The sequence below is a fragment of the Desmodus rotundus genome, chromosome X, assembly GCF_022682495.2.
Source record: "Desmodus rotundus isolate HL8 chromosome X, HLdesRot8A.1, whole genome shotgun sequence".
NCBI lineage: Eukaryota > Metazoa > Chordata > Mammalia > Chiroptera > Phyllostomidae > Desmodus > Desmodus rotundus.
Window position 1 is genome coordinate 100,579,629 of NC_071400.1, and position 17,859 is coordinate 100,597,487.

The 17,859-nt window shown below is 51.7% G+C and overlaps 1 protein-coding gene across 1 annotated transcript; it reads left to right on the forward strand.

The window, feature by feature from the left end:
* The first annotated feature begins 232 nt into the window (after positions 1–232).
* ARSL (arylsulfatase L) lies at positions 233–16,295 on the forward strand. The gene is made up of 11 exons (XM_045203236.3): positions 233–454; positions 2,427–2,471; positions 3,061–3,219; positions 4,265–4,386; positions 6,396–6,518; positions 7,210–7,633; positions 9,001–9,137; positions 9,793–9,927; positions 10,790–10,952; positions 13,097–13,218; positions 15,809–16,295. The coding sequence occupies exons 2-11, from the start codon at positions 2,449–2,451 to the stop codon at positions 16,192–16,194; spliced, it is 1,794 nt and encodes a 597-aa protein (XP_045059171.2). The 5' UTR covers positions 233–454; positions 2,427–2,448; the 3' UTR covers positions 16,195–16,295.
* The last annotated feature ends 1,564 nt before the right edge of the window (positions 16,296–17,859 follow it).

The following is a 17,859-nucleotide window of genomic DNA, read 5'->3' on the forward strand; positions in this document are numbered from 1 at the left end:
CCGTTTTATTTTTTCAGGCCGCTGTCGGAGGGGAGGGGAAGACAAATAACTACAAACTCTTCCAGCCAACTGCCTTCCCGGCTTGGAGGAGAGCCAGGCCAGGGCTTTTGTGGGTTGCGAGAAGGCCAGAAGGCCGGCAGGCGCCCGGAGAATAAAGCGCTCCCTGTTTCAGGGAGAGCTGTGTGGCCCGCACAGGGACCCAGTTCGCAAAGCAGAGCAGACGGCGGCGCCCGAGGCAGCAGTCTCCTTCCTTCTCTGAGTCGTCCCAGCTGACGTCTCTGGAATCTCTGTTTATTTGTAGAGTGAATCAGCCAGTGCACAGGCGTGTATCCATCCGAGAGGGGGCGACTTGGAGGAGCCGGCGACAGCCTGGGTCCTGCCAGAAAGAGGTCCCTCGGACAAGCAGCCGCGTGGGGACCTCCACCTGGCCCAGCCCGCCACGGCCGGCATTCAGGTAATGCGCTTCTGTCCGGTGGCTTGCAGGTGCCGTGCACCAGCACAGGGAGACGCTGGGTGGCAAGCCATGACTTCGGGTCCTGCGCCCTTTGGCCGGGACAAAGAAGAAATTGCCATCCAAAAAAAAAAAGGGGAAATGTACCAAAGGGATTCTCCCTGGGGAATGCGCAGGCATACTGCCCAGCGGGGATGGAAAGGGGGCTCCGCTTGGCTTTTAGAGATGGTATAGCATGCAGGCTGGATTTCACACAGACGCTGGAGTCGGGAACCCAGCCTGGGTTTGGGAACAGAACCAGCAGCCACGGCGACGCCAGGCTGGCTGCCCCTGGGGCTGGAGGACAGCCTGATCCCGGAGAGTTCCTTCTGCCCTTGGAACAGACCCCAAGGCTAAGTTACTGGTGCCACTTGCTCGCTGGAAATACTTTCTTCCTCTTTTTAGAATGTTTCCTTCAACGGAGGTGTAATTGACAGATAATGGGGTGTTATTTAAGGTTTTGCAACATCCTGGTAACAGTATCATCAGCAAATGCCTCGTGATGTCACAGAATTACCCTGAATTGATACGCGTTGAGAGCAATTACATGTAGCCTGTTAGTCACGTGGACGCCAGGAACAGTGTTGCTGATGATAATGCCCATGCTTGCGGCGTGACATCTGCAGACCTCAGTCATCTGCCGCTTGCAACTTTGTATCCTTAAGCCTCAGCCCCCTGCCCCCCACCCTTCCAGCCCCTGGAGGCCTCTGCTCTGTTTTCTGTTCCTTGTCTCTGTTTTTCTTACGGAAAATTTTATCTACCCCAACAAGAGCGAACGTGAAGCACCATTATTAACGGCTAAAACGCTGAGCTCAGTGCAATGGTGTCATCGTTGGCTCTGTCTAAATATATGGAATCGATTATTTAAGACGTAGGCCAGTGATGGGTTGTCACTACGCCTCATGTGACTTTCCATCCACAGGGGAGCAGCATACACTCACACACTCAACTCAAACGCACGCATAACCAGCCTTGTGCCCTACAGAAGTCAGGTGCAGTTCATAAAATGCTTTCTCTCTCTCTCTCTCTTTTTTTTTTTGTTTTTGGCTTATGTTTTTATTGTTGACACTATTGCAGACGTCCCTCATTTTCCTCCGCTTTGCCCACCTCTACCCAGCCCCCGCCCCCCTTCCCTGTGATCACACCACACTGCTCCGTGTCCGCGGGCCAGGCGTGCGTTCTCTTCGGCTGCTCCCTTCCCGTTCTCTCCCCCAGTTGCCTCCCCACCCCTCTGACAGCTGCCAGTCTGTCCCTGTGTCTGTGCCTGTGTCTCTACTTTCTTCCTCCGCTTATTTTGTTGATTAGACTCCACAGATGAGTGAAATCCCAGGGCACTTGTCTTGCACAGCCTGGCTTATTGCGCTGAGCCTAATGCTCCCCAGGTTCATCCGCGCTGTCGCAGAAGGTAACATCTGTTTCTTTTTCACGGCCACATAGTATCCCATTCTGCCCCTGGCCTCCAGCTGTTTTATCCATGTAGACCTTCCATATAGACGTTCCCATCATTTCATTTTGCGTTCTTCTTCCTTTCACACGGGCTCCCTCTACGTGAGGGATCAGAAACCAAAGCCAGGACAAGCCTGGCGTGTTTTTGTGAGTAAAGTTTGACCGGCAAACGCCAACACCAATCCCTGGCGTGTTGTCCAACACGGCTCTCTATGCACACAACAGCTCAAAAGGAGCCGGCGTGACCCTCCACGCAGAAAAGCCCAAAACAGGTGTCACCTGGCCCTTGGTGCACACGTCCTACCTTCTTCACAGAGTGTTTGGCCTTTTCAAACCCTTCCCACAAGACACAGCACTGTTTTCTCAGTGTTCCCTCGTGGCTTTGGGGGTGGACTGGCCGTAGCAGAGACCGGCAACGTCCACCTTTCTGCACTTACGGATGAGTTCATTTTCCGCTGCCGCTGAGGACGGATGTCTCTCCTCCTTACAGGAAATAAAACGCAGGAGAGATCATGTTACCTGTGGAACGTTCTTGGTAAGGTGGGACTGTGTGTGGTGATGAATCTCCCATCCCTGCGTCTGCGTGTCCTCCGGGGGCCGCCTCGGAGTGCACCCGGGACAACGGGTCTTCCTCCATCAGCAATTCATCTCGGGTCTCAGAACCGGGGCGTGAGACTCACCATTCATAGATGCACCCCTGGGGCCCCTTACCTGGGGGGGGTTCAGGGCACCTCCAGAAGGACCTCGGTTCCCCACCTTCCCCATCCAAGTAGGCGTGGAGGTCTGGGAGCTTCCTCGGCAGGCCATGGCGTCCGGGCCCAGCTGGCCTCAGGCCTCCTCTGACTTTTCGATCCTTCCTCTCCCACGGGCTGGCTGGGCACCTGCTTTTCCAAGCGGTCCATCAGGCACCTTCATTTTATAACCCCGGGCATTGGAGGACTGTCATGCCAGTGTGTATGTTTTCACCTAAAAAAAAAAGAGCAACCAAATGCCTGAGAGATATATTCAGCATCTGCGGCAGTGGGATGGTGACGTCAGGGTCCCCTAAAGTAGAGACACCCATGCTCCGCGCACAGAAGTCCGTGGCTGAGACAGAAAAGCGGCATTCCACGCGGTTTTCCCAGCTTGTTTTTCAGGAGCTGGCTGGCTGTAGGCATCGCCATCCTGGGCTGCAGGCCCTCCGTCGCGAGGGGCATCTCCAGCTCCCGCCCCAACATCCTGCTTCTCATGGCAGATGACCTTGGCATCGGGGACGTCGGCTGCTACGGCAACGACACAATCAGGCAAGAAGGAGAGAATCGCCCAGAAGTGAGCAGCACGAGGCCTCTCAGCCTGCATGTGGGCAATTGGGATGCTGAGTTCTGTACACGGCAATTTAGCGTCCCCGATACTGCCGCCGCCTCAGCCCGCGACATCCCCGTTCCAAACCCACCTCGCGTAGCAGTCACCTTTCCATTTTCTAAATACGATGGCCATCGCCACACCCCGCGGTGGCCGATGTTCTTAAAGCCGCCGTGGCCTGTAAGCCAAAGACCAAAGCTCTGTCTCTCTGGCGCCTCCATCCATCCCACCAAACACACCCCGTCGTGCGTGATTCCAACGCCACCCCACAAACATCTCTAATTCAGACAGACGACGTAGCTCATGGTCACCTCAGGACGTGACGCGCCCATCTGGCACAGCGACTCTGTCCCCCTCACAATGAGCTCGCCCCCTCGGTCGCCTTCTGACTGTCCTTGGAGGCCAGCACGAAGCTGTGTGTGACCCTCACCCTCACACACCACTTCCACGTGTTGGTCCCACAAGGTGGGGTTTCCCCACCAAGACCGTGCGTCCCAAGTCAGAACCCTGGAAGGACCCTGCCTTCCAGATTCCCCGGGGTATCTGTTTTGGTTGCAGAAACTTAGTGCACAACCGAGAATCAAGTCAATGAGTTTCTTTTGTGTTTTTATATATTTTGTTTGTTAATCCTCACCCAAGGGCAGGGTTAGAGGGGACAGGAGGGAGAGAACATCGGTGGGAGACAGCAACATCGATCGGTTGCCTCCTGTGCACCAGGGGGCCAAATCCACAACCCGGGCACTCGCCCTGACCGAGAATCAAACCCGTACCCTTTTGGTTTACCGAACGGTGTTCAAGCCACTGAGCAACCCAGCCAGGGCAACCCGATGACTTTGTTTGAAGGTTCAGGAGGCGAAATGCCTCACCACTGCCTTTGGTCATTCCTAGGAACCCCTGGGTGTATCCAGTAATGACCGGGAGACGTTTGTGAGAAAAGCTGTGCTGTCATTGGTTAAAGAACAAACCGAGTTATGTTTTTCTCCGTAGGACTCCAAACATCGACCGCCTCGCTGAGGAAGGCGTGCAGCTCACCCAGCACCTCGCTGCCGCCTCAGTTTGCACCCCGAGCCGGGCCGCCTTCCTCACGGGCAGGTACCCTCTCCGATCAGGTGCGTCCCCTCCTGTGTCTGCTCACAGGCCAGGCTGCCTGTAGCTCCTCTCGTTCACTTATCAGAGTCCGGATCCTCCGGGGCAGTGAAAAGTACGGCCCAAGCCCCCAGGTTTTGTTTTAATCATCACGGAAAGATATATTTTACTGATTTGAGAGAGAGAAGCAGAGAGGGGGGTGGAGACATAGAAGGAGAGAGATAGATAGACAAAGGGATGGACACAGAGAGACAGAGAGAGAAAAGGAGACAGAAGCATCAATGGGAGAGATACATCAACCAGCACACTCCCCGAGTGCGGATGGAACCCACAGCCCAGGTAGGTGCCCTGACCAGGGATCAAACCTGTCACCTTTTTTCGTGTATGGGGCAATGCTCCAATCCACTGAGCCACTGGGCCAGGGCAAATGTGCCCTATTTTTATCATGGTGTTTTTGTTCAGATTTTATTCATTTATTTTTAGAGAGAAGGGAAGGGAGGGGGAAAGAGAAGGAGAGAAACATCCATGTGTGGTGGCCTCTTGTGCGCCCCCTACTGGGGACCTGGCCCACAACCCAGGCAGGTGCCCTGACTGGGAATCGAACTGGTGACTCTTTGCTTCTCAGGCCAGCGCTTAATCCACTTAGCCACACCGGCCAAGGCATCATGATATTGAACTGACTAATTTATAGAGCTTCGTAGCTAAGGAGAGACATGGACAGGGATTGGCCCATCTGGTGGCTTCCTGTGATGTGGGTGACCAACCAGGGAAGGAGTTGACAAAGGTTTTCTGTGAAGGGCTAGACAGTACATACTTTTGGCTCTCGGGCTGCGAGGACTCACCTCTGTCGTAGCGGGAACACCTGTGCAGACACAGCGCTCACCAGTGGGCGCGGCTGTCTCCAGGGAGACTTTCTGTACGGATCGGAAATGAGAACATCACCTCCTTCCACACGTTACGAAATGTACTTCTGGCATTTAAATTTTTCCCCATCATTTGAACATGTATACTCTTCTCAACACATTAGAATCAGTTGGAGGGATCTTTCAACTGTCCCAATCACTAATTCCACCCCACGTCAACTATTGGATAAAATCACAATCTCTAGAGTCATAACCAGGTGTCAGAATATTTGCAAGCTCCCGAATGATTCCAATGGGCACACACGTTTGAAAACCAGTAGACCCCACCAAGACTTCGATGAAATCACAAAACCATTTTTAAGTCTTTCTTGTTGACTTCATTCTCTTGTTATTTGTAATCTTCCCATACCAAACAATGAGTCTTCTCACCCACGTTTTCAGTGAGTTGATCATTTTCTTTGCTGCAGAAAATACGCCCCAGCACGGCAGAAGTACATTTCCAACCTAGTGTGCACTGGTGGAGATGTCCACCAAATATTCTACATTTAAAATTAATGGTAATGATTGAAAACGGCCCACCAAGAAATGATTGGATAAGGAACATGTCGTGCATATAGGCAACAGAATATTTCAGCCAAAAAGAGAATGCAATTCTACCACGTGCAACAACAAAGATGGCCCTGGAGGGTATTATCGTCAGTGAGCAGACAGAGAAAGACAAATACCGTGTGACTCTGCTTATCTGGGGAATCTAAAGAAGAACATTGAGAGGCAAACAACAGAGAAACAGACTCACACACACAGAGAACAGCTGATGGTGGCCAGAGGGGAGGCGTGTGGGCAGGGCTGGGTGGAAAAGGTGAAGGGACTGAGAAGTGCAGCTTGCTCGTCACACAACAGTCGCGGGGACCTCAAGTCCCGGGAACGGGGCCCACCACTTTGCCCTAACTGTGCATGGTGCCAGGCGGGCCCTGGAAAGACCAGGGGGATCACTTTGTCAGTTACATGTAACAAATGTGTAACTATTATACTCTACACTGGAAACTAATCTAAGATTGAATGGACACTGTCGCGGGCATGCACAGAATTAGTGGTTAAGTGTAACAATTAAAATAACAATGATCACAAGCAATGCTTCGTGGTGACCTTTCTCTGCCAACTGCTGAAAGGAATGGTCTCCAGCCGTGGTAGCCGCGTTCTGCAGTGGACCGGGGTCCCGGGCGGCCTTCCGACCAACGAGACTACTTTTGCAAAGATATTACAAGATCGAGGCTATGCCACTGGACTCATAGGTAGGTTCAGCTGCAAGTGCAAACGACATTCCTTTCGTATGGAGAGTATGTTTAACCGAAAAGGCTTGGGAGCCAGTGGGCTTTTCCCACTGGACAGCCAGTTTCGTGCCCACAGCATTGAGGTGATGACTCAGGTTGCTGGGTGTCGAGCAGATGCTGAGAAAACAGCACCCCAGTGAGGCCGTGCCAACTTGCTGACGCCCCATCATCCCAAACATTAACTGCTTTTCTAATTTTACCCATTTTCCAACTATTCCCATAATGCTGTTTTCTTTCTTTTCTGAATAGAAATGTGACTACTTCGTCCTTCTTTCTCTGCGTCCATAAATAGCATTCTTACCCTTTTTTTTTTTTGAAGATGTTATTGATTCATTTTTAGAGACAGGGGAAGGGAGGGAGAAACAGAAGGAGAGAAACTTCAATGTGTGGTTGAGTCTCGAGCGCCCCCTACTGGGGACCTGGCCTGCAACCCAGGCATGTGCCCTGACTGGGAATCGAACCAGCAACCCTTTGGTTTGCAAGCCCAAGCTCGATCCACGGAACCACACCAGCCAGGGCACATTCCTCATCTTTTGATAAGTCAACAAACTGTGTTACATATGCAATGAAATAAAATGAAGGACACCAGGCACATGCCTCCCGAGGGGGACGATAAGCCCGTGGTCACCCCAGCGTCCTTTTGGCCTTTCAGGGAAGTGGCACCTGGGTCTCAACTGCGAAACCTCTGACGACCACTGCCACCACCCCCTCAGGCACGGGTTCGACCACTTCTATGGGATGCCCTTCACCATGATGGCAGATTGTGCGTACTGGGTACTGTCGGAGAAGCGGGCAGGCCTGGAACGCCAGCTCAGTGTCTGCGGGCTATTCGTGGCCTTTGTTGCCCTGGCGCTCACAGTGGGCAAGTGCACCGGCCTCTTGACAGTCTCGTGGGCGCTGCCCATCTGCTCCACCATTGTGGCCACCTTGTTCTTTATGACCGTCTATTTCATCGGCGTGCTGATTGTTCACGCGGACTGCTTCCTGATGAGAAATCACAGCATCACCGAGCAGCCCATGAGGTTTTCGAGGACGGCGTCGCTCTTTCTCCAGGAGGTCTCGTCCTTCGTCGAAAGGTGAGTGCCAGAGGGTCCGCTTCATCTCAGGGCTGTGCTCCGTGATGAAAGCGTGTCCCAAGGTCTCCCTCTGCCCTGGGTAGGGAGTGAGATGCTGAAATGGTATGGGGTCCAGGGAGGCGTTTTTGTCAACACGAGCCCTGGCTGACGCTCACTGCAGCGTCACTCCATGGTGTCCGTTCAAACAGGCACGGGTCCCGTGGACGTGAATGCTCTCCCCCTTTACTGAGGAAGGAATCCCATTCCCCCAGCCCCTGGTCACCACGGGCCGCATCGAACGAGCATAACCAGACGCGTCACCCCACAACTCTTTACAAAAAATGTCTAAATCTGTTTCAACTCCGTCCAACCAAGACTAAAGTGTTGTGAGGTTCACTTCAGCCTAGATTTCGATTTCCGTGAGGGAGGAAGTATGTCACGGGAACAGGGGTGTGATGACAAATGGCACCAAGCAGCCAGGAGGGTCTGTGCTTCCCAAGGGCGTTCCAATAAAGCGGAACCAACTCGTCGCGGTGAGCTTGTGACCGTGTTCTGGAACATTCTCTGAGAGGTCTTGATGGAATGCCTCCTATGTGTAAGGCACAAAGCTGACAGTTAGAAAAAAAGCTGACTAATTCAGACCGAGCTGTTCACCTTTGCGTCTACACTTTCAGAATTAGTATTAAAGTCTGTGGAACAAGAATTAAAATCTACGAGAGACATACATTAGCTCATAGAATTCAGACAGGGAGAAAGGAAAAAGAAGCTCTGCCGACATAAGAGAGAATCAAATAGAAATTAATAACCTATTATTTTTTTTAAGATTTAATTTATTTATGTTTTAGAGAGAGGGGAAGGGAAAGAGAAAGAGAGGGAGAGAAACATCAATGTGTGGTTGCCTCTCATGCACCCCCTACTGGGGACCTGACCCGCAACCCAGGCATGTGCCCTGACTGGGAATCGAACTGGTGACTCTTTGATTCGCAGGCCAGCCCTCAACGCACTGAGCCACACCCACCAGGGCCATAACCTATTATTTTTAAAGTGAGCTCTTCCACAACAATTTCACGCCCTAAACGTCGCCAGATATGCAACACCACTTACTCTGCGAGCTCAGGTTTGAGGTGGAAACGGGTCGCGCAATAATCGAATGAGACGAACGTCACATCACAGAGGCACAGCTGCTGTCCCCCCTTTCAGCTGTCAGGAGGGGGTTGGGTTGAAATAATCATCATATTCGCGATGCGTCAATCCAGCGTCGATGTTCCAACAGACTTTGACAGGGGGAACCACCCCGTGAGAGACGCTCTAGCTCGAGGACGTCAGTCTCTGGGGGGTTTTTTTGCCAAAAAAGGAATGAACTCTGGTCCTGCCGTGTTTATTTGTAGAAACAAGCAACGACCTTTCCTTCTGTTTGTGTCCTTCCTGCACGTCCACACCCCTCTCGTCACTACGGAGGCCTTCCTCGGGGGCAGCATGCACGGGCTGTACGGTGACAACGTGGAAGAGATGGACTGGATGGTGGGTGAGTGCCTCTTTGCGGGGGAAGTGTGCAGCCTCCTCGTCCAGCAGACGGGAGGGAGACCAAGGATGAGGTGAGGCTCACGAAGGGTGGAGACAGAAGACGCGGGCATTCTACCGTGATCCCGTGGACGGCTGAGGGTGTAAAGCATCACAAATCACACCTCCGTCTTCCCTGGTCTTCTCGTGCGGAGCAACGGAGGCGTGGGCTGAGAATGGTCAGAAGCTGCGGAATGCTCACCGTCAGACACTTTACGGGGAAATGTGTTTTTTTTTTAAATCTTCCATGCACATCCTCTTAGAGTAACATGCGGGATGTGGGTGAGAAACGGTGGAAGTTGGGAAATGTGTCCAAGCATTTATTTGACATCCTTTCTGTGGTAGGACTAACCCGTCCCGTTTCAGGAGACAGGCTCCTAGTCTTGCAAAGAATGAGTTTATTTTAGGAAACTCCATCCATCGTTGCCACGAGGGGCCCTTGGGTGGCAAAGATAGAGAAATCTCTGCAAAATATCGGCTATTTTATGAGGTGCATGCCATGTTTTCTTTTTAAATTGAATTCACAATGCCACATTTGGGGGGGGGGGTCCGAAAGGCAAGTGACTTGCTGTAAGAGAGTCTTCTACTTTGCCCGGCTCAGACGCACCCCTTCTTTGCAGGGCAGATCCTGGACACTTTGGATGCAGAGGGTCTGGCCAACAGTACTCTCGTTTATTTTACATCGGATCACGGGGGGTCCTTGGAGGCTCAACTGGGACGCCACCAGTATGGAGGCTGGAACGGGGTTTACAAAGGTAAGGCTCACAGATCCCCCCCATTCCTCGTCTGTGGTCTTTGCTGCCATCCCCAGCCCTTCCACGGAAAGGGGGCTATGTACCTTAAGAGACGCAACGAATACGGGTAAGAACTTTGCATCTCTCCTGCAGGCAGAAGTGACAACTTGCTCTCTTGAGATTTGATTCTTTTTTGCACTATTCACTGGTTTTCAGTCCGCTCTCAGAATTGTACAACCACCTCACTCCTTAATTACTGAATATGTTCACTGCCTTAAAAAGAAACTCGGGCGCCTGTTTATAATTGTTCCTCATTTTTCCTGGTGCCCAGCTCTGCCAACTACTACCTCCTTCTCTCTCTCTCTGTGTGTTCCCATTCTAAACATTTTATGTCAATGAAATTATTCAACGTGTAGTCCTTTGCAGCGGACTGGTTTTCCTCAGCATAGTGTTTCCTAGATCCATCAATATCGCACCATGCACTTCGCTTGGTTCCTTTTTCATGGCCCAGTAATACTTCATTGGGCAAAGAGACCACACTTCCTGTATCCGTCCAGCTGCTAATAAGCTCAGGTTTGAATCTCGTATCCAGGTAATGCATTCAGGGAGTGTGTGGTGGCCATAATATATATTGAAATTCAGAATCTATTGATTATAAAGACATTATTGGACAGGGAATTCCTTGTTGTCCATGGCTGACATGGATCGACAGAATAGAAAGCCTATAAAATCTGCCAGGGAGCAATTGCATCAGACAGAGAGACACAGAGCCAGACAGAGAGGGAGAGCAGGAGTTTAAAAACCAGCCGAAAGGTTCGATCAGGCAGGGTGAGCAGCCACAGCTGATTCAACCACTCTCTCTCCTCTTCCTCTGTGACCGCAGGCGGCAAAGGCATGGGCGGCTGGGAAGGCGGGATCCGGGTCCCCGGCATTTTCCGCTGGCCCGGAGTGCTGCCCGCCGGCCGGGTGGTCTCTGAGCCCACGAGCCTCATGGACGTCTTCCCCACCGTGGTCCAGCTGGGGGGCGGCGAGGTGCCCCGGGACAGGTACGGAGCCTCCCAGGGAAAGCAATTCACGTTTGCCTCGAGAAAACAGCGATGTGTAATGTGGCTTCTGTTGGCAGAGGGTGAAGTACTGTGTGAAATCAGTACCTGGGGAGAGAGGCCAGGCCTCTCTCCTTGCCTGCCGGGGTCACCTGTCCACTTCATTTCATGCAAAAAACACTCTTCTCGTCTTCTCCCGGCTGTTAACAGGGGCCCATTTTATTGTAAGGGCCACCATCCGGGAAAAATCTCACAACCCACCATAGGAAGGTAGTTTCAGTTCAGTGTAGTACAGAGATTTTAGGTGATTTCAATTTGTCTTGTCTTAAAATGTGTAGGAAATCTGCCCTGGCTGGTGTGGCTCAGTGGATTGAGCAATGGCCTGCGAAAAAATGGGTCGGCACTTCGATTCCCAGTCAGGGCACATGCCTGGGTTGTGGGCCAGGTCCCCAGTAGGGGGCGCACGAGAGGCAACCACACACTGATGTTTCTCTCCGTCTCTTTCTCCTTCCCTCCCCCTCTCTCTAAAAATAAATAAAGAAAATATTTTAAATATATATATATAGAAAATTTCAGGGAGAAATAGCAAGGGAATAAAATGATTTCATAACTTTAACAGCCTAAAGGTGAATACATAATTAAATTATGCAATACATATCTAATAGACATAATTATATATATATTATTTCTATATGCTTATATATTATTATTTATGTATATTATATATTTTATATATTTATATATTTAAAAATCTTTGTGCACAGACAAAAAAGTAATGGCTTATTCAAGGGTGGGCAAAGGTACGTTTGTGGTTGTGAGTACATGAAACACAGAGTTTATTCTGGTGTTATTATTAATTATTGTATTTTTTATACAATCAACTGGAAACCTACTTTTGTCCACTGCTGTATAGAGACAATTAGCTTTGGAGTTTTTTTTGGGGGGGGGGTTGGTTTTTACAAAACTCAATTTTGTCGCTTCCCTGCCTGTGGTAACTACCTCCTTAGTAAAAACCGCTGGGACCTGAATTCTTGGGTCAAGCAGTGTGGTTGTCTACAGGTAAATCTCTGCATATGTATCGTGTTCGGTAGTTTTCTGGGCACCGCTCCCAGCCATACATGAGTGTCTGCCACTTCAGGACGAACAGAGCTAACATCAGCTTGAGTTCTGTAGGTGTTTGTACAACTTAGTGCTCACGTGTGCAAATGCTGCGTGTGTGAGAAGGCACAGACACTTACGGCCGTGTCAGGGTGTCCGTGCGTTCCCGCCGGAGAGCTCGAAGACTTCAAACCTTCGCTTGACACTCTCTTGCTTCATGTCTCTAGTTGCTGGGTTTTTCTTTTTTTAATTGGCAGTTACTTTTAAAATATGTTGATAGAATTTTATCTGTTTTAAAAAGTAAAAATGTCTCTCATGTATACTGCAAATGTGTTTCACTACACAATGAATTGAGCCATATACCATTGATACGTAATAAACATATACATCTGTGTGTTTAGAAATACGCGTATTTGCAGGGGAGATTACATATGTACACACATTTTGATTATATTACATATCAAATACATAATATATAAGGAAAGAATAGAAACAGAGGTGATGGAATATTGCGTGTAAGAATATTGCATAAATATATAACAGATAAAAACTGTATTGCATTGAACAACATTCCCCCGCGTGGGAAGTGGGTAGCCCCGTGCCGTAAGCAAATTATTTTTAGTAAGCGTGTAACGTGTAAGGGGTCATTCATCAAGTCACAAAACACAGAGACACGTGTTCCATCCCACAGCGAGGGACCACATCACGGAGAAGGAAAAGGCGCAGGAGTGTGGCTGTTCATGAGCACCAGTGGGTCTGTCTTCTCCCCTGACAAGGGTGAGAGAGGGGGATCGGCACCCACGGGGCGGACCCAGCCCTGAGACACTGGAAGAAGGGAAGGGGAAGGGGAAGGAGGAAAGCAGGAAGTGAGAGCAGAGGGCCGTGCACAGAACACAGTGCTTCCGAGCCTTGCAGAAACACACACCCGATTCTAGAAGGACTGCAAACCCAAGCCAGCATCGAAGAACAAAAAGGTGTCCCAAAGACAGGGTGGCTGATTGCTGGATTTGCTGTGAGGTCAGATTGATTCCCCATCCTGCTTCGTGCAGGGTGATCGACGGCCGCGACCTGCTGCCCCTCTTGCTGGGCACTGCCGGGCACTCGGACCACGAGTTCCTGCTGCACTACTGTGAGGCGTTCCTGCACGCGGCTCGCTGGCACCAACGGGACCGTGAGTAGGCTGCCGGACCGCGAGCCCTTGCCTTCTGTCCTTGGCCGTCCGCTTCTGCACGGCGGTCATTCTCCACCCGCTCCTCCTTGTGCTCCCCAGTAGGATTTTCCTCCTGTTTCCAGCAACACACGTCCGGCCATGCCTTCTCGGAAGGCGGTCCGTGATTTTGTATACACACTCACACACCCACATGTGTGGGCGAGTCTGTCTCTAACCTTGCCCGTCTGTTCTTCCCACCCACAGGGCTGTGCACGCGTCTTTCGCAGCTTAGCCTAGTGGCGTGATTTCATCTTTGTGGTAACAATTGTAACGTCGTAACCTAAGCTGCAACATGCTCACCCAACACTTTTCACGCTGCGGAATGTTCTGGGCTACGGGGACCCATGATCTTTTCCGAAGAACTGTAAAATTATTTGCAAGCTTTTTAAAAATCCCGTGAGAATATGCATGGCTGTTGCCTACAATGCATCATTGAACTTGGGGGAAACTGGTATCTTTCCAAGATCAACTTTCCCCAACTGGAAGCAGGTTACATCTCTCCAGTTATTATTCACAAAGTATCCATTTCCCCAGGCAGTTTATTCTCTTACCCAGGAATGTGACTGTGTTTTTGTTGCCACACTGTTTCTGCTTCCACTCTCCACCATCCACCTAACAGGAGTTGACAAACGTTTTCTGTTTTTAGGAATCGTTTTTAAAATATCCAGCTCTGGGATTTACTTACTAACTGTATTTTCTTTTTTAATATTTTATGTATTTATTCATTTTAGAGGCAGGGAAAGGGAGGGAGAGACACATCCATGGGAGAGAAAAACATTGATCATTGATTGGTTGTCTCTTGTACGCTGCCCAAATGGGGACCGAACCCACAACCCAGGCACGTGCCCTGAGTGGGGATCGAACTCATAACCTTTCGCTTTGCGGGGCGACGCCCGACCCACTGAGCCACATAATTCAGGGCCTGTTTTTTAATGTTATAAATGATTAATTTCTGCATCTGATAATCAAATCTCACCTCTTTGAGTTCCTCCTTTTTTCTTCATTTGCATTGGTCTCTCAGCCTGCCTTTCCTGGACAGCCTCCTCTTCCCTGCATTTGCTTGACAGACTTGACTTTATTGATTGTTTTCTTTTTGCAGGGTTTGGGGAGGTCTGTGTCCCTTTTGCTGTTGAACCCACATTTATTCCTCCCTTCCTTCCTTCCTTCCTTCCTTCCTTCCTTCCTTCCTTCCTCAGAAGGATTCTTGAGACATTTCCGTTAGTCGTAACCAAGACCGTAAGACTATTTCTTGGAATCTCCCTTATTTACGGAAGTTAGCAAAGATTATTCTTTTATCTTCCTCCTTTCCATCCATCCTCTTCAATATCATTATAGTTCTTATAGCTACATCTTTAAAATCACGTATTATCACCTCCTCTTTCAGCGTATTCTAACAACTTTCACTCAGTTGGGTAATATTCCACCTGATTCAATAATTCAGTGTAGGTTTTTTATGCCTCACGGCACAGGTAACCGGGGTCAGCATTTGCTCTTTTTTCTTTAGTCTTTGGTTCCCCGTTCCCAACCTCGCATGCCTTGTCCACTGGCCAAAATTTTAAAGTGTTTTTCAAGGTAGGTATATGAAGATGGGAGTCCCGCGGCCCCACCTGGCCTTCCCGGGCCCCCTCTCTATCCTGCCTGTATCGACCACTTCCTGCCCTGCGGGAAGCCTTCCCGGGACCACCCACTGCCCACCGGTCAGACCCAGTCCAAACCCCTCCTGGGAGAGGAAGGAGCCCCTCCCCACCTCCGAGAATCAGCACTGACAAAAGGAGCGCTGAGTCGTCTGCAGACTCCAGCTGAACTGAGCTCTGTGATTCTTGGACAGACAGACAGAGCTAGGTCCTGCTTAGGGGCCTCTGTCCCAGCCATCCTGTGTCAGAACACAGTTCCGGTGCTGAGGCACCCGATCACCCGCTCAGGGTTGACGTCCCTGGGAGTTTAGGAGGGAACGGCAGGGGTCCCGGGCGTGGGTGTGCTCTACCAAGAACACACCGGGCATCTCTATGTGGAGGGGTTTTATCTCTTTGCCCGTATACAAATTTTCAGAAGGGGCGGACACGAATATCTAATCGTCAACATTCACATACCATGTCCAAGTGTCCACTTCCCACTGTTGTGTTACCATCACCCCCATCTCATTCCAGAATATTCTCATCATCCACGAAGTTAAGGCCATGCTCACAAGCAGTCTCTCCCCACCCTCCTGCCCCCCGCTTCTGGCAACCACTAACCCCCCGCCTGTCTCTGTGGATGGGTCTGCTCTGGGTGGTTTATAAACAGAGTAAGACCCCACGGGACCCTGGGTGGCTGGCGTCTCTCCTGGAGCTTCCTGCTATCAGGCTGCATCCACACTGCACGCTGAGTCAGAGCTTTGCTCCTGTTCCTGGCTGCGTACTATTCCAGTGTGGCCGGGCCCATTCTGTTCCCCGCCCACTCTCTGGTGTACACTCACAGCATTTTCTCCGCCTGCCCACTGTGGCGAATGCTGCTGCCAAGCTCGACATCCCGTCTCCCTCCAATACCTTCCGCCATTCTTGTCTTTGTCCAGGAGGAGCCATCTGGAAGGTCCACTACCAGACTCCCGTCTTCCACCCTGACGGCGCGGGAGCCTGCTACGGCAGAGGGGTGTGCCCATGCTCCGGGGACGGGGTGGTCCACCACAACCCACCTTTGCTGTTTGACCTCTCCCGAGACCCCTCGGAGGCTCACGCCCTCACACCGGACACGGAGCCCGCGTTCCACCGGGTGATGGAGCGAGTGGCTCAGGCCGTGGAGGACCACCGCCGGACGCTCAGCCCCGTCCCCCTGCAGCTGGACGCGCACCGCAACATCTGGAGTCCCTGGCTGCAGCCGTGCTGCGGGACGTTCCCGCTGTGCTGGTGTGACCGGGAAGGGGACGGGGATGGACAGACCCCGCCTGCCCGGGACCTCTGAGTTGCTGTGCCTCGATGTCTCCGTCGGGGACAGGATAAAATGCCCCTGTGAGGTTCAGTCACGCGTGTCTATGGGGCCGAACAGGAGGGCCAACGCTAATAAGAGACAATAAATAAATATTTATTTATTCTGCTAAATAAAATACACCTTGGGGACCTGTCCACCCAGACAATAGGCAATGACCAGCAAAGTCCCTCCTGCTACAGAGTCTCTGGACAAAGGACCCCAGCCCTCCCCCCAGGGGAAAGCCTGTTCCATCCCCACAGAGAGCTCAAGTCCCAAACCAACAGGTTTCTTTATCATAGGGATGTGCAGACGCCGAGGCTGGCAAGGGGCCACGATGCGGACTGGCAGGGGCCGCATTCCGGAGCGGGGGTTTATCATTTCGGCGTGGGTGAGGATGCCGACGGGTTTTCAGGCTGGAGCTGTTTCCGGGGGGTGTTCCCTGGTGAGCAGACGCCCCGGTGAGTCAGGGAAGCCCAGAATTCGGAAAGTGTGCTGGACACCCAAGGGTGGTCTTGTGTCTGCGTCCGTAGAAAGGACCTGAGACTGGGCGCCTTACACATCACACATTGTGTCTTCCCGTCCTGGAGGCTGGAGGCTGAGACGCAGGGGTGGGCAGGGCTGGCTCCCCCTGAGGCCTCTCTCCTGGGTGTGGGGACAGCTGTCTCCCCCTGTGTCCTCACACGGGCGTCTCTCTGGATGTGATGTGTCTGTGTCCCCAGCTCCTCTTCTTACAAGGACCCCAGTGCTATGGGATCAGGGCCACCCTAGGGACCCCCTTTTACCTTCACCCACTGTTTAAACACCCATCTCCAAATCCAGCACCATTCTGAGGTCTGGGGCGGGGGAGACTCCTGCATGTCAATTTGGGGAACATCATTCAGCCCCTAACACGTTCTCTGCTGGTGTCTGTGGCTTTCTCATCAGTTCTTTCTGTCCCCAGATGCACTAACAGTCACTCCTCACGGTTCTTCAAACCCAGGCTGCGAGAAGGTGCCCCACCCTCGAGCACCCTCCCCTGAAGCCACCCAACCCCAGCGGACTGACAGACGAACCCCAGCCTCCAGGAAAGGAGGTGCTCACCACTGCCAACCAGAGCCACCTGCGCCTCTGGCTAATTCTACCTACGGTCGATTCCTCTTTGGGGTCAAGAAAGAAAAGACAGTCCAGCAAACACCCTAGTACCCCCAGCTCTGTGCCCACCACTAGGTATCAGAAACGGAGCCAGCACTTCCCGCCAGCTCTGGCCTGTCCAAGGTCAGCTGGGCCTGGTCACTGCCTTGCCCCGACCCATCTCTGCCCTCGACCCTGGTGGCTCTGATGCCCTGGAGACCCTACATTCTTAAAGTGAATTCAGACCCATGGGATCAAAATGACCCTTCCTCCCCATCCACACAACCTACCCCCAACAGATTCCCGGGGGTTCCAGCTCCTGCCTCCCTCTCTCTGTTGGCCATTCCTAAACGCTCATGACAACCCCAAGCATCCCTGAGCTCCCTTCTCTGCACACTTTGGGCGCATACGGACCCCTTTGGTGAAATTCATGTAGAATTTCACCAAAGCGTCCCTCCAACCTCCATTCTCAGCTCCATCAGACTCCACTCTGCGATTGCAACAAACCCTCCCAGGGCCCTGAGGGAGGCGGCAGAGCCCCCACCCCCC

Coding starts and splice junctions, on each gene's coding strand:
- ARSL (XM_045203236.3), top strand. CDS start 2,449: ATGTTACCTGTGGAACGTTCTTG. Junction 2,472..3,060: donor TTACCTGTGGAACGTTCTTG/GTAAGGTGGGAC, acceptor CGGTTTTCCCAG/CTTGTTTTTCAGGAGCTGGC. Junction 4,387..6,395: donor CAGGTACCCTCTCCGATCAG/GTGCGTCCCCTC, acceptor AACTGCTGAAAG/GAATGGTCTCCAGCCGTGGT.